The sequence below is a fragment of the Arvicola amphibius genome, chromosome 6 (assembly GCF_903992535.2).
Source record: "Arvicola amphibius chromosome 6, mArvAmp1.2, whole genome shotgun sequence".
NCBI classification, from domain to species: Eukaryota; Metazoa; Chordata; class Mammalia; order Rodentia; family Cricetidae; genus Arvicola; species Arvicola amphibius.
The window spans coordinates 867,689-883,238 of record NC_052052.2 but is presented as its reverse complement, the minus strand read 5'-3'; the positions used below and the strand labels follow the sequence as shown (position 1 = coordinate 883,238).

General features: G+C 50.6%; 2 protein-coding genes and 1 long non-coding RNA gene across 6 annotated transcripts in view; 2 read left to right on the top strand and 1 right to left on the bottom strand.

Moving 5' to 3' along the window:
* The window catches only part of Cfap74 (cilia and flagella associated protein 74), a 50,641-nt gene extending 50,499 nt beyond the window's left edge, over positions 1 to 142 (top strand). Inside the window, 1 exon segment of the mRNA XM_038334344.1 lies at positions 41 to 142. Coding sequence (XP_038190272.1) covers positions 41 to 142 — 102 coding nt within the window.
* A 2,341-nt stretch (positions 143 to 2,483) lies between these two features.
* On the top strand, positions 2,484 to 4,209 carry Tmem52 (transmembrane protein 52). 2 transcript variants are annotated; one of them, XM_038333993.1, is made up of 5 exons: positions 2,484 to 2,605; positions 2,685 to 2,728; positions 2,903 to 2,944; positions 3,363 to 3,541; positions 3,636 to 4,209. In XM_038333993.1, exons 1-5 carry the CDS (start codon positions 2,540 to 2,542, stop codon positions 3,890 to 3,892), a joined length of 588 nt encoding a protein of 195 aa, XP_038189921.1. In that variant the 5' UTR covers positions 2,484 to 2,539; the 3' UTR covers positions 3,893 to 4,209. The 2 variants fall into 2 exon arrangements, with proteins under 2 accessions (XP_038189921.1, XP_038189920.1); XM_038333992.1 differs by having other exon boundaries at positions 2,885 to 2,944.
* On the bottom strand, positions 4,200 to 11,308 carry LOC119816919. Of its 3 annotated transcripts, none has more exons than XR_005285847.1 (4): positions 11,251 to 11,308; positions 5,661 to 5,726; positions 4,798 to 4,928; positions 4,200 to 4,571 (listed from the first exon to the last, which is right to left on the bottom strand). It is a non-coding gene; the product is annotated as an uncharacterized LOC119816919 (long non-coding RNA). The 3 variants fall into 3 exon arrangements; XR_005285846.1 differs by having other exon boundaries at positions 5,104 to 5,726; positions 11,251 to 11,300; XR_005285845.1 differs by lacking the exon at positions 11,251 to 11,308 and having other exon boundaries at positions 5,104 to 5,769.
* Between the last annotated feature and the right edge of the window lie 4,242 nt (positions 11,309 to 15,550).

The window sequence follows — 15,550 nt, the reverse complement described above, 5'->3', positions numbered from 1 at the left end:
TATGTCTAGAAAGCCTACTGAGGAGTGTCTCTCCTTCCAGCCGGACCATCCACTCATGGTGTCAACCCTGCTGCAGCTCCGGGGAGACGGAAAGGAAACCTACAAAGTCATCTTTGTAGCCCAGGTGGTGGCTGGGATCTGAGGTCACAGGAACCCGCAGAGCCTCTTGGACCCTCCCACCCACCCTTGAATTCCTTCCCAGCCACCCTTGAATTCCTTCCCAGCCTTGTGGGCCAGGTCAACCCATTCCCCTAGGCCTGGGACCTGGGCATTTCCTGCTGGGCAGGTTCAAATGAACAGTCCCAGAGACAGAGCTCCCCAGCCCCACAGACATGGCTACTTCCTGCTGCCCTGAGAACAACAAGCCAAGAAATACTAATTCATCCTCACACAGTCTTTTCCTAGGTATCAAGGGCGCTAAGGACAGAACACAGCACCCAGATCCCCCACCCCCAGATCCCAAACCCACCAGCACCCCCTCAGGCTTTAGAGATCCCCGGAGATAGTGCAGGCCTGTCAATAAACTCTAAGAACCAACAGTAAGTGTGCAGTGGTGGGGGTGGGGGTGGGGGGCCAGCTAGGCACAAAGCAGGGTGGGAGGAGAGCCTGGAGGAAGCCTGACCCACTCTCCCTGCTCACAGACCCCAACCCATAAAAGAGTGTTCTGCCTAGTGAGAACCTTCCAGAGGAGGCAGTCTTGCCAGATAGCTAGAGGGAGTTCACCCTGACTCAGTCACTTGAAGATCCCTCCAGATCAGGGTTGAGCCTGGTCCAGACCTGGAAAGGTACAGGGAGGAGAAGTGGAGGACAAGAGGTGTCAAAGTCCAGAGAAAGTCCCTTAAGTCTCCCAGCTCCTCCCAAGTCCCAGGAACCTCGATGATCCCACCCAAGGGATGGGCAGACACAAAGGGGGCCCAGCTTGTGAGTTTGGGTTTACACTTGTCTGAAGAGAACAGATTTTGCCTTCCGGGCCCTAGCCCACCCAGCTATACTCCTGCTCCAGCACTGCGCCAGTTCTTGCCCTGTGGAGCACAGCTTGTCGGATGCTTTCCATCCAGCCCGCCCTCCTATCCGTGCAGTGTGACTACACCCAATGGGGACAAGCTACCAGGAGAGCCTCCTCAGCCTTCCTTGGCCTGGCAGGGCCATGGGGTGATGGATCTGGGTGCTGTGTTCTGTCCTTAGCACCCTTGATACCTTGACGCCTGACATCGCCCCTAAGGGCGTCAGCAACATTGACCTTAAAGCAGAGTTTCACAGGATTTCAGTGACCTTAGAGGTACAGGGCCCCAGGCCTCCGCTGCCATGACTGGAGCTGACCCATGACCTGTTTCCAGGTCAGATGGGTGGCAAAAAAAGCAGCTCCACTAGACCAGTCTGAGATTCGTGAGGACATGCTCTGGGGAGAAAGCACTACCCCAGGCAGGCCACACTAGCCTACCTAGGTCCTCTCTTCTCTGGACCCCAGGCTCTGATCTGGGCCTCCGGCTGCACCTTCTTCCTATTCTGGTGCTGCCCCCACCCCCACCCCAGCACCAAGCACAGCTAAGGCGGCAGAGCAAAGGAGGGAAATAAACAGGAGAGAAGTTCACCGGTCTCTGGCAGAACACAGGTCAGCTGTAGTCAGAACCTGAAGGACTCGCCAGTGAGGGAGAAAACCTGACTGTAAGAATAGCAAAGAGACAGAGGCAGAAGGGAGGGCAGGTGCAGAAGGGAGGGCAGGTGCAGAAGGGAGGGCAGGTGCAGAAGGGAGGGCAGGTGCACCTCCTGTCCTGACCACCCTGCAGTCTGAACCCTGAAGGGCAGAGCAGCCTGGCAGAGGACCTAGCCTGGAGGAGGAAAGATCAATAAACTCCCCGGGAAGAAGCAGCCACTTCAGCAGTAGAAGAAGCAGGCATTTCAGGTTGAGGGAGAGGGCTGGAAAGTGGTCTGTTTGCAGCGACTCAGTAGCCCCGGAGCCAAGGGCTGGCTCCAGATGTATCCACGTGGAGGATGCATAGCAAGTGTCCTTGAATGGCGGTTTGGAAAGCTAAACCCCACTTTATTAATGGTGTAGACCCCACCCCTTTTACCTAGAGGATTGTGGAGTATGAGGGTGGATTTTACGTGTCCTAAGAGGCCACAAACCAACGCAACCCACAAGTATCAGGAGACTTGGTTTGTGAATGGGGATGGGGAAATGGAGGATAGGGGTGGCTGGGTGAGGGGTCAGTATGATACGAGAGACTCGTCCCATGCCCAGAGCAAGACCTGCTCTATCCCCTCCTAGGGCTCACGTTGGTCCTTGAAGACGCTGAGCGGGGTGATGTGTGCTCGCGCGAGTGTGTGTGTGTGTGTGTGTGTGTGTGTGTGTGTGTGCGTGCGCGCGCGCGCGCTCTCCAGGATAGTAACCTCTAGGGACAGAATAAAGGAGGGCCGGGAGCAAGGAGGGAAGCACACCAAGGTGGGCGTGATCCTGGACCTTCAGCTGACAAGGCCCGGGGCGGGGCTTCACCTAGCTGAGCGGACGCTGGACTGAGTTACGCTGTGTCTGCGGAACATGGCCCCCGGGCCGCCAGTCACACAGGGCCTCTTGCTGCTGCTGCCTCTCCTGCCTCTGTCGCAGGTGGGTTGGGTTTATGGCAAGTGGGGCGGCCCTGAGTTGGGCCCCGCCCCGCTCAGGCTCACCCTTTTCCCCCCCACAGGTGACGCTGGGTTCCGCGGACGGCAACTGTGACCCCTCGGACCAGTAAGTGACTGGGGACGGAGGGGGGAGAAGGGAAGCGGGGGGGGGGGGAGGGGAGGGGAGAGGTGAGGGTGAAGGCGGGGAGATACCGAGCCCGGCCCACGCGCTGGGAAAGGCTGGAGCAGTGGAGTGAGCTAGCAGATACCCCACCTGCTCCAGGTGCCGCTGTCCCCGCAGGTGCCCGCCCCAGGCCCGCTGGAGCAGCCTATGGCATGTGGGGTAAGTAGAAGCCGAGCCTCTGGTCTGACGGTTCCTCTGAAGGTAGACCTAGGCTAGGCAGGCCAGACCCCTTCCATCTACTGCCCCAAACTGCCTGGACGCTGTTTGTTTGAAGAGCTCTTGAGCCCCAGGCAGCCTTGGAAACACGACCTGATTATAGCCGGCAGAAGGCACAAGCTTGGATTGTGCAGTTGGCTGGGGACAGTGTGTCCTGGGAATGAACCCAAGGACACCTCTGTCCAGCCCTAGAGAGCCAGCCAGCCATGGCAGACTGCTCCTCGGGCCTGGATCTAGCCAAAGAAGTTTCTGGCATGGAGAGACTCCGCGAGCTTGCTTTTCACCTGTCTTGGGTGGTTGGGCATGACTGGCCCCAGGGTACAAGTGTGCGGTCAGTCCCTACCCTACTCTTCTTTGCCAGGCTTATCCTGCTTGCCATATTCCTGATGCTTCTGTGTGGGGTCACGGCCAGCTGTGTACGGTTCTGCTGTCTGAGGAAGCAGCCGCACACCCAGACACACATGCCACCAGCATGGCAGCCCTGTGACCTGACAGTCATCCCTGTGGACAGTGACAGCCCCGCACACAGCACTGTAACCTGTGAGTGTCTGGGGACCCACTAGCCACCATGGGGGCGGTAGACACTGGGGTGAATGCCGAGCCATTTCCACAAACCCACTCTCGTTTCCTGCAGCCTACAGTTCCGTGCAGTACCCACTGGGCATGCAGTTGCCCCTGTCCTTTGGGGAGCCGGACCCTGACTCCATGGTCCCTCCCACCTACAGCTTGTATGCTTCCGAGCTGCCGCCCTCCTATGATGAGGCTGTGAGGATGACAAAGGCCAGAGAGGAAGCAGTGGCCTCTGGGAAACGTAACTCTCTGCCTGAGGCCTTGGGGCTAGAGACTACTCCAGGGCACCAAGAGCCAGGCCCCAGTGCCCAGCAGCCCTAGCTGTGCCCCTTTGGAAAGGGTAGGAGTTCTTTCTTCTGGAGCCATCAGACCGTAGCCTGGATCCTGGCACTTAGAACCAAGGACCCCCACCTGTGCCATCCCTCCCCTGGGAAGGCCAGTCATCCAGCACATTGCTGCAGACTCATTGCTATGCAATGCCCCGCCAGCCAGCCTGCCCTGGATTGGCCCCTCCTCCTTACCCCTCCCACCCATCTGGGGCCCAGCAGACCCTCAGCCCAGAGGAGCCTGAACCTTGAGAGCCCAAGCGACTGGCAAATCAGTCCTTTGAAGAGAAAATAAAGTTTATGTGAACATGGTCTCTGCCTTTGTGGAAGCGGCTCTAGCGCCCCCAGAGTGTAGACAGACAGGGCTAGTGGGGGCTCCCTTACTACTCCTGCTGGTGTTCAGAGCCCAGATCTGGACAGCGGGAAAGGCCAAGATGAGAGCGAAATGATCTGAACTGTGTGTCCAGGACTGTCCACGTATCCTTCTTCAGGCCCAACTCCTTCCAGTCGGGACAGTGAGAAACAGTAGAGTCTGGCTGGAACATTTCATCAATGCAGAGCTGTAGGCAGGGAGGGCGGCAGTGGGCAGCGGATTCCCTGGGCAGACCTCCGGCAGACAAGCAGCTACGTTACTGGACCAACCTGACTGGACTCTCCTGCCATCTGCTATAAACCTGGGGGTTGATGGGCAGGTTAGCAGCCTTCCCTGGCCCAGAGGTTGTTTCCCAGGCTGGTCCATTGCTCACCTTCACAGACAGTAGTTCCACCCCCATCCTGGTCAGTCTCCTTGACTCGACCTTCGTTTTACCGCGGGTCCCACACCCGTTCATGAGCACACACCTGCCAGGGTCTCACACTCACCCACCCTCTGCTGATGTCTTTATGAACTGCACCACCAACCTGTAGGCCTAAGGCCCTCTTCATGTATGTTCTGGTCTGTGTCGTCCTTGCTGTCCTTGTCAAGGCTGCGGGCTTCCTCATAGTAAATCCCCGTTGGCATCAGGGAGCCATTGCAGTTAAAGAACCTTCGTCTGCAAAGAATTTTACTGGTCCAGGAACCGAGTTAGAGCTAGGCTAGGCTCACTCCTACCCTTTCCCCTCTAGCTGCTTCTCCCTCCCCACTCACGTGCACAGGTGATCATTGCACAGGTGACCACGGCCCAAGGCTGCTCCCACACCCCACACTCCCTGCCAGCCGGGACTTACTGCCTCTGCCCAGTTCACTCTTCTTGGTGAAGTTGATTCCCAGCAGGCTCACGAGCTGCTCTCACTCTCCAGTCTTCACCTCCCCATTGCCCTCCTCCTCTAACATCAAACAGACACCCCTGTGCTCCTTAATCTTCGGGCAGTAGTGGCGCACGCCTTTAGTTCCAGCTCTCAGGAGGCAGAGGTAGGTGGATCTCTGTGAGTTCGAACTACAAGAGCTAGTTCCAGGACAGACAAGCACTCAGTCTGTACAGGAGTTCCCCAGGAGCTCCCCGTGGCCCTCCTGTCCAGGGGAGGGTAGGAATTAACGACTATCTACTTGGCTACCCTTTGGGGAACATAATTAAAAAGGAGGCCCTAATGTGGAGAAGGCATTCAGGAGCAAACAGTTATGTGATGAGCCAGATGAAGGCGATCAGGTGGGCACACAAGAGCCAGGGAGGGCACAGGTCAGCCTTGTGAGGTCATGGTCAAGGCTTCCAGGTAATGGCGTCCCTGCCAGCAGGCCATAGGACTAGGAAGACATCCTAGGGAAGAGCATTCCATCCAGCCCTCACCTCCGCACATCCTTGCAGCAGCAGATCCCGGTGAAAGCCTTCAGAAAGGGATGCTCCACCCTGCACCTGAGAAGGAAGGCTCCACTTCAGGCTCCTGAGAGGCCCTCACACTTTGGGTACATTCTCGGCCTGCAGGCCCTCCCCAAATTCCCATCCTATCCAGTTAGCCCGCCAAAGGTCCCACTGGGTGCCGAAACCACGAAACCACCATTGAAGTGACTCCAGGCTGCTTTGGGTAGAACAGGCAGAACAGTGGTCCAGCCAGGTTTTATCTATGCTCAGCTACCCAGGGTCTCCTGGGTACAAGATACAGATTTCAAAGTCTTTTAGGGGTAGGAAATCCTGCCGGCCTTATTTCAGGATAGGTTCAATCTTCCCTACAGGGGCCCTTTCCTGAGCCGCCTCAGGCAAGCATCCCCTATCCCAGAAGATGCGTGCTAAGTAAGGATCAGGAGCAGAGGGGCAGAGACAGGCTGCAAGGGCTGTTCCCTTCTCGTGATCAAACTTTGCGTCCCCACACACGTGAGTGCGCGCGCACACACACACTAATAAATAAATTTTTTAAATGTGGTAATTATTTCATTACATTTTTTAAGTTCAGAGCTGAGAAGATGGTTCAGTGGATTAAGAGCACCAAGGTTCTGCTTCAGGGAGCCTCATTGAAGGTGGCCACTTACTTGTGAAACTTCTTGCAAAAGACCCAGACTAACCAGCTAGTTCTGCATTTGCCTTGGTCTGGCTGCTCTCCCATACTCATGGACCCAGTTCAGATCCCACTGCCAACACTTGGCAGAATGGCTGAGCAAGTGGCTCAGAGATCACAGACACCCTGCACAGATGGGGCTAAGAGTCCCCAGCTTAGAGAAAAACATGGGCACAGAGGCTGGCAAGTTTCCTCCAGGCATTTGGGGGCTAGTTGGGGGTTTCTTGGGAAACCTGACGTCTCTTCCACTCAAAACAGCAAAGCCAACTCCTTAGGGAGTAGCAGGGTACCATAGAAACATTCGCTCTGTACCCACTTACACATTTGAGTTTTTTTTTTTTTTTTTCAAATGGTCCTGGACAGACAGGCCTCAGGAGGTATCTCCCAATCAGATTTGATGTTTATCAATTTTGAAGAGAACCATAGCTTTTTGTTTCATGTGGAAACAGAGGCATAACCCATCCCCCAATGCACTGTCCAACTTCCACTTTGAAGCCAAGATACCCCTAAAGTGTCTGGGCCGGTTAAGTTCAGCAGGCCCTTCCACACGCCAATGTCCTTCTCTGTTCATTAGCGTTCAAAAAAATTCAAAATTGCCAGGCAGTGGTGGCACTCGCCTTTAACCCCAGCACTCGGGAAGCAAAGGCAGGTAGATCTCTGTGAGTTCGAGGCCAGCCTGGGCTACAGAGCGAGTACCAGGACAGGCTCCAAAGCCACAGAGAAACCCTGTCTCGAAAAACAAAACAAAACAAAAATTCAGAGTTAACAAAGCACCATGTAAGGCCCAAACTCCCTGTGCTATAACATTCTCCATCCTTAATGTGGCTTATGTCTCCATATTACTTTATTCTCTCTTTAAAGACTTTATTATTCTAAAAATATTTAATTTTTTCTATGACTGTCTATATCTATTTTCTTTTTTTTCCTTTAGCGTCTAAGCACATTTTAAAGCATACTCTGCCTGTTCAGAGGGTTTTGTCCTGCCTGAATCTGTCTTTTCTGAGCAACTGCAGTGTTCTCTGATAGCGGGACACAATCTTAAACCTCTATGCCAGCCACCAGACATGGCCCCGGTGCACCGTGCTGGCAGTAGGCAGCAACCAGTAGCCGCATCCCTGTGTGCTGCCAAGTACCAGCCTGCCTGAGAGACTGCAGGGCTACGAAGCTACATCCAGCTCCTTGTCCAGGGCTTTCCTTAGCTTTCGCAAGCCCTGTGTTTGGATATTTAAGCCTCGCACATTGGGGGCCATTTACAACGAGTCTTTGTTCTGCCAGCCAACTCTCAAAAACACAGAGACTTATTATCATGAAAGCTCGGCCTTTAGCTTGGGCTTGTCCCACTAGCTCTTACAACTTAAACTAACTCATTCAGCTTTTTGTTTCATTTTATTGTTTTATAACTTTAAGATTTCTTTATTTTATGTGAGTGATCTATCTACATGTATGACTTTATGTCAGAAGAGGGCATCAGATCCCACTATAGATAGAGAGTTGTGAGCCACCATGTGGTTGCTGGGAATTGAACTCAGGACCTCTGGAAGAGCAGCCAGTGCTCTTAACCTCTGAGCCATCTCTCCAGCCCCCCCATCCAGCTTTTTACTACACCAATCACAGCAATACATTTCATACAGTGTACAAATGTCCCACAGCAGACCGTTGCTCACAACTGTGAATAACAGACTCGCTTTCCACATCTTCTGACAGAGCTTGGTTGGCTACAGCCCTGAAGCCCTGAAATCCTGGTGAATTCATGATTTACACTCAAACTTTCCATCCCTGGAGCTGAAGACCTTCGACCTCTGACCCTGCCCCCACACACAAAGACATCAAGACCACGGGATCCTAGGATAACCATCCAGGTAGCGAGTAAGTCTCAGTCGCTTTAAATGACACAGAGACCATTTGGATGATAAGTTATCCTTCTCAGATCTCTGATGGTGTCGATGGGCTAACGGTAGCTTTACCAATTTCACAGCCGCAGGGAAAGAGCTCCTCCTGTCTGGCCAGTCCATCTCATACGTAAAATCAGGCCTCAGTTGTTCCTAGAGCTACCAGGTCTCCAGCTGAGGAAGGCAGACACAGTTTACCTTGCTGGCAGACTTCACACTAAAAGACACACTATTCCTTTATTTAAAGGAACTTGCTTTGCAATGGTTGCTCTCAATAATCAACCATTTGTGCCTCGTGGTAAAGACTGGATAAAAGAAAGGGTTTAAAGTTTCTGTTGGGAGGGTCTATGAAAGTGCTTTAGAGCATATGGAGCAAGCTGCAAAGGCCTAAGAAGGTGATTTAAGGGATGTAAACCATAAAGCCTGTTTCAGGGTTCTTTCTCGCTACTTCAAAGGTTCAGTTTTTAATCAGTGGAGTTCTGATAAGCCCTATAAAGCCCTGACTATTATTATCATAAGTACAAAATTTTAAATTTCCTTGGTTGTCTTCTAAGTACGGACTAAAAAGTACTTCTCAGTCATGCTAAGAACATCTCTGACCATCCTTTGGAAAGGGTGTTCCTGCGTTGAACCGAGAGTCATCTTTCGGGTCCTCAAGCTTTTGCTGTGACTCAAAGGCTCCAGTCTGCTGCTGCTTCTACATTGTGGATCTCAGTGCAGATTACAAACAATGGTGATGCTAATGTGTCTAAAACTTCTGTCCCTTTCTGTGAACTGGAAAAATCCATGTACGCTTCAGGGAGTCTTGAGATTTGGAGCCATCTGTCACAGGTCAAACGAACTCCAGATAAGTACTCCTGTCAATCAACAGCCTAAGTTACCTTGTCTACTGCCTGTCCTCTGGTCTTGACACTCCTCCACTCCCCTTAATGACTAGAACTACAGGCTTAGATGCTTTAAGTGTACACCCAAGGAGATTTTCTCCTAAACTCCTTAATTTACCTTTTGTCCCTAGTCTATATCTGTCTAGCAGATTTCCAATCAACTGTAGACCATAAACTGCTCCAAATGCACCAGCCTTAGCTGCTTCTGAAGAGATTTCTGACCAGCTGAACCTCTGCATCCCGGACTGCTCCAAAATGGTCAGCCCCGAGTAGTCCTATAGAATCTGGGCAGTGAGCAAAACAGATAGATATCCCCCAGCCTGCACTCCTCTCTCCCCTCCGAATCTGGCCAACATTCTAGTCTTCCCGCCCCACTCAGCGATGCCCCAGTTTCAGCCAAGAAGCAATTACAGAAGAGATTACACTCCTTATCATCAACAAAAAGACTGAATGTCAAGCTCCAAAGAAACCCAGGACAAATCTCAGTACCAGCGGCTTCTCCCTGCCCTTCTCACTCCATCCCCCACCCTAAACCTCTCATCCCCGAGACTGGGCTTTGCCTCCCTTCCCTCACCCTCTCCTTCCTATAGAAACCTGCCAGTCAGCCATGTACTTTCTCTGTCTTCTGCTCTTGGCTCCTGATGACTCGTTCTTGGCCTCTCTGCCCTCTTTATTCCCCTCTTCTCTTGCTCCCCCGACACACACACACACACACACACACACACACACACACACACACACACACCGTGGTGTGGTCAATGAAAAGTCATATATAAGGTCGTAATAAAGACCAAGTCTGGACCCTTCCAGATGCCTCTGGCTATATTCTTCCTTATTTCTACAATAAAACCCTTCTCTTACACCAAGTCATGTCCTCATTTTCATTCAATGTGAATTTTTCTTGAGGGGAAGGTTATTTGTTCAAGACAGGGTTTCTCTGTAACAGCTCCGGCTGTCCTGGAACTCACTCTGAAGACCAGGCTAGCCTTGAACTGAGAGAGATTCCACCTGCCTCTGCCTCTGCCTCCCAAGTACTGGGATTAAAGGTGTGCACCACCACTGCCGGCTCAATGTGAATTTTTTAAATAACCACTAAAATAATAAAAGTTATTTAACTTCCATATGTGTAAAAAAAAAAATCAAAGAAAACGTAGCCAGGTCTTGAAAAAAGGAACTATAAGCTTGGTATGGTAACCCCAGTACTTGTGAGGCAGAGGCAGGAAGACAGACACAAGGTGTAGACTGGCCTAGTCCACCAATTGTAGAGGGAGATCACTCATTTGTTTTCTGACTGCCCAGACCCAAATAATCGCACAGAAACTATATTAATCACAATACTGTTAGCTCAGGCTTCTTATTAACTAATGCTTATGTCTTGAATTAACCCATTTCTATGTATGTATCTATGTATCACCACGCAGGTGTAGCCTACCGGTAAGGTTCCAGCATCTGTCTCCTTCAGCAACGACGTGGCATCTCCTTGACTCCACCTACTCTTTCTCTCTTATTTGTTTGGATTTCCTACCTGGCTTTACTCTGCTAAGCCATTGGCTGAGACAGCTTTATTCATCAACCAATTAAAATAACACATATACAGAAGGACATCCCACATCACCTACTAAACAAGATCATGTCAAAAAACAGGCAAAAAAATTAATAAGCAAGGTGGCTGGAGAGATGGCTCAGCGGTTAAGAGCACTGACTGCTCTTCCAGAGGTCCTAAGTTCAATTCCCAGCACCCACATGGTGGCTCACAGCCCTCTGTAATGAGATCTGGTACCCTCTTCTGGCCACTGTATACATAATAAGTCTTTTTTTTTTTAAAAAAATTAATAACCAAGTAAAATACAGTCTTAGTATTTTTAGTTAGTTTTTCTATTGCTGTGAAGAGACACCTGACCACAGCAACTCTTATAAAGGAAAACATAGCCACGCAGTGGTAATACATGCCTTTAATCCCAGCACTAGAGAGGCAGAGGCAGGCAGATCTACAAGGCCAGCCTGGTCTACAGAGCTAGTTCCAGGACAGCTAGGGCTGTTGCACAAAGAAATCCCATCTCAGAAAACCAGAAAAACAAAACAAGGAAAACATTTAATTGGGGTGGTTCACTTACAGTTCAGAAGTTTAGTCCAGGGCTGGAGAAATGGCTCAGAGGTTAAGAGCAATGGCTGCTCTTCCAGAGGTTCTGAGTTCGATTCCCAGCAACTACATGATGGCTCACAACCATCTGTAATGAGATCTGGTGTCCTCTTCTGACCTGCAGACGTATATACAGACAAAACACTGTATACATAATAAATAAATAAATACATACATAAATAAATAAATCTTTAAAAAAAAAAGAAAAAAGAAATTTGGAAAAAAAAAGAAAGAAAGAAATTTAGTCCATTATTACCATAGCCGGAAGCAGGGCAGCCCACAGGCAGACGTGGTGCTGGAGAAGGAGAAGAGAGTACTTACCTCTTGATCCAAAGGAAACAGGAAGTGGTCTGAGACACTGGATATGGCTCAAGCATATATGAGACCTCAAAGCCCACTCCCACAGTGACACACTTCCTCCAGCAAGGTCACACCTCCTAATAGTGCCACTCCCTTTGAGAGCCATTTTCTTTCAAACCACCACACATAGCAAAGGAGGAATAAAGGCACAGGAAAAGAAGCAGCAAGCTGTATATGTTACAGAAGAAAAGAAAATCCAGCAGCTGGAGAGATGCCTCAGCAGTTAAGAGCACATATTGCTCTTTCAGAAGGCCTGTAAGTGCCAGCTGGGGGATCCAATGCCTCTGACCTCTGTGGGCACCTGCACTCACAACATTCCTGCATGCACACACAAACACACACAATTAGAAACAATAAATTACATATAACATATAAACATATATAATAATTTATATATATGGAAAGTCCAGCCACCAGAAAAACCTTCTAGTGACCAAAGCCAGAACAATGTAAACAAGAAAATGAATGTATGTGTTGGATTAAAGCCAGTAAAAAAGCAAATATCAATTGTACATCAAAGCCTGAAAAGGCCATTCGCACAGGGGAAGGAAACATCCTTAAATCACATATCTTATGAAGAATCAATAGCCAGAATATATAAAGAGCTCCTATAACTTGGCACAGTGCTCATGGAGGCTGAGGCAGGAAGATTATCACAAATTTCAGGGTAACCTGAGCTAAATTGTAAGTTCCAGGCCAGCCTAGGATATAGTGTTACTTTTTGTTTGGTTGGTTTTGGTTTTGTTCTTTTGTTAAGAGAGTTCCCTGGGCCGGGCGGTGGTGACGCACGCCTTTAATCCCAGCACTCGGGAGGCAGAGGCAGGCGGATCTCTGTGAGTTCAAGGCCAGCCTGGTCTACAAGAGCTAGTTCCAGGACAGGCTCCAAAAAAGCTGCAGAGAAACCCTGTCTCGAAAAACCAAAAAAAAAAAAAAAGAGAGAGAGTTCCCTGGGCCTACAGATGTCTCAGGAAACTAAGGCTCTTGCTGCCAAGCCTTATGATCTCGGCTCTTCTGATGGAACTTCATGGTGGAAGGAGAGACCAACTCCTGTAAACTGTCATGTGACCTTCACATTCTCAGCGTGGTACATATGTACACACACACACACACACTCACACACAAATAATTGTTTTAAAAAGTTTTTTGAGACAGGGTTCCTCTGTGTAACAGCCTTGACTGTCCTGCAACTTATTTTGTAGACCAGGCTGGCCTCAAACCCACAGAGATCCACCTGTCTCTGCCTCCTGAGTGCTAGGATGAAGGGATGTGCCACCATGCCTGGCTCAAGTGTAAAAACTTTTAAAAGAGCTCTGGCAACTCAGCCACAAAAATAAGCAACTTGATTTTAAAATGGGCTGAGGACCTGAATAGACGGCCCTCTGAAGAAGATTCAGAGATTCACATGCAAAGGCGATCAAACCACAAACAGGTAGACAGGTAGTGTAGAACTCAATAGAGAGGGTGTCTCTGGCAAACACACAAAGCCCTGGGCTCCATTCCTAGCAGAGAGAGGGAAAATGATGCATGTCTGGAAAGGAACACACACACATGCACATATACACACACACATGCACACATACACACACACACAGGAATGGGGAGAAAACAGAAGAAGCAAGGGAAGAGTGGTTTGGTTATCAGTACTAAAACCATACATTTCTTGGTAAAATAGACCACTCGTCTCTTAGACAGCTCAGTGGTAGTAGGCCCACTTAGCATGCATGATACCCTAGGATCCACCTCCAGTTCAGCCTAATAATTTGCACTGAAACAAACTACCAGCTATTTGCCAACCTCCCTGAAACCCCCACACTTCCCATCCACCACAGGAGATGGTCTTCCTGGATCCAAAGAGAGCTGGGTGGACATGCCAGCCCCCAGAACTTCTCTGTCAGAGAGAAAAGAGGCTTTCTCCACCCTTGAAAGCTCGGCTCTCAGATGGCCTCTGCAGTCCTCTCTGCCAGGCTGCACCTCGATTACCTTTCAGTGATGTAAAAGAAAGGGATGGATGGCGCAAAATTTATTATCAGATCTTATCTCCCGTTTTGTTTTTTATTTTTTTATTTTTGGCTTTTCGAGACCAAATGAAAAAAATGTGTATCCCTGGCTCTCCTGGAACTAGCTCTGTAAACCAGGCTGGCCTCTGAGTGCTGGGATTAAAGGCATTTGCCACTACCACCGCCGACCCTTTTCATTCTTTAAAAAAAAATATTTTTATTTTCTCTGTGTGTGTGTTTGCCTGAATGTACAAATGTGCCCTGGAACTGGAGCTATAGACAGTTGTGGACACCATGTGGATCCTGGGAACCGAACTGGGTCCTCTAACAAGAGCAGCCAGTGTCCTTAACAGCTGAGCCATCTTTCCAGAACCTCTTCGGTTTTTTTCTTTCTATTTTTTTCCAAAACAAGGTTTTTTTGTGCATCTCAACTGTCCTGGAACTTGCTCTGTAGACAAGCTGGCCTCTAACTCAGAGATCTACGCTCCTCCACTTCTAGAGTGCTGGGATTAAAGGCACAGGACCACCACCTTTCTTGAGACAAAGTTTCACCAGGAAGCCTAGGCTGTCCTTGAACAGGAGATTCCCCCTGCTCACCACCTCTTTACTGCTGGGATTTCAGGCTTTGTCACCAGGCCACCTAGAATTTTTCCCTCTGGTTTGGACTGCTGAGTTGGAAGCCTGAGCGTGCTAGAAGAAGTGTAACACACGCACCAAGATCTGGGAGTCAAGGTCAGCACCTAAGAGGGTTAGCGTGACCAGCTGGACAGTCAGCCCAGGTCCCGCCCTGACACTGACTGACACCGGTCAATCAATCAGGCCACGCCCCTTCTCCGCTCCACTTATAGCCCCACCTCCTTTCCGTAGCTCAACCGGCCCGGAAGTGGCACCGCCCAGCGTTCGGAAGTTCCGCGTGTTCCCACCAGGAGGCGCTCGAGCACCGCTCACAGCCCGGTGCGGCGGCTCCGATCTTAGAACTAAGAGCTTGGACTGGAGCCCCAGGGGTGGGGCGCTCTCCGTCTCTGTTTTCGAAACGCTGTCTTGTTCCAGCTTTCACAATTGCAAAGAACAAAAATAGAGACGAATTCCATCCCAGCCACCTGGTAAGCTGACGACAGCTATAGTCCTGCAGGTGCAGACGCTAACTCTGAAAGAACGCTAACCCGAGTCTGCAGGAGCCAAACTTCCCAACTAAAAATCCCTGCAAGCAGCCTTATACAGCCTGGTGGAGCCGCGTTCCCACCAGGCGACCCAACAGGCCTGGACCTAGTCGATGGATCGGCCCCTGTACTCCCTGCTCTGTCTAGCCCCAGCTTGGCTCAGGCTCAGCTGAGCAGCCTAAGGCCCTGGATTCTACGATGGGACAGGGAAGGGCTCGCTCATGTTCTTTCCAGTCTTAGGTGTGCAGCAGAGTCATTTTGTCCAAAGGCGTTGGGAGCACAGACTGCGCTGCTCATAAAGTCCAGTGCGCCGGTCACCGGAGTAGAGGAGGCCTTTGCATCTGTCAGGGAGCTCGGTCCTGTCACCGGAGTAGAGGAGGCCTTTGCATCTGTCAGGGAGCTCGGTCCTGTCTACATCTCTACGGTATGGAAGGAAAACTGAGACTGGGACTTCTTTGCAGAGCCCTGGCCTGGGAGGCAACATCCACAAACCATGGTGGGCAGATGACAGGACCCAGCAGGACCCAGCAGGACCCAGCAGGACCCAGGAACACCTAGTCAGAGTTGAATCAAAGGCCTCCCCTCCTGCTGTTCCCACCACAGGGCTGGAGGCTTCATATATATTCTGTCTTGGATGTCAAGGATAGGCCAGGAGGTACTGGTGGACACCTTTAATCCCAGGACTCAGGAGGCAGAGGGAGGTGGACCTCTGAGTTCAGGGTACACCTGGTCTACAGAGCGAATTCCAATGCAGCCA

Coding starts and splice junctions, on each gene's coding strand:
- Tmem52 (XM_038333992.1), top strand. CDS start 2,540: ATGGCCCCCGGGCCGCCAGTCACACAGGGCCTCTTGCTGCTGCTGCCT. Junction 2,729..2,884: donor AACTGTGACCCCTCGGACCA/GTAAGTGACTGG, acceptor CACCTGCTCCAG/GTGCCGCTGTCCCCGCAGGT. Junction 3,542..3,635: donor CGCACACAGCACTGTAACCT/GTGAGTGTCTGG, acceptor CGTTTCCTGCAG/CCTACAGTTCCGTGCAGTAC.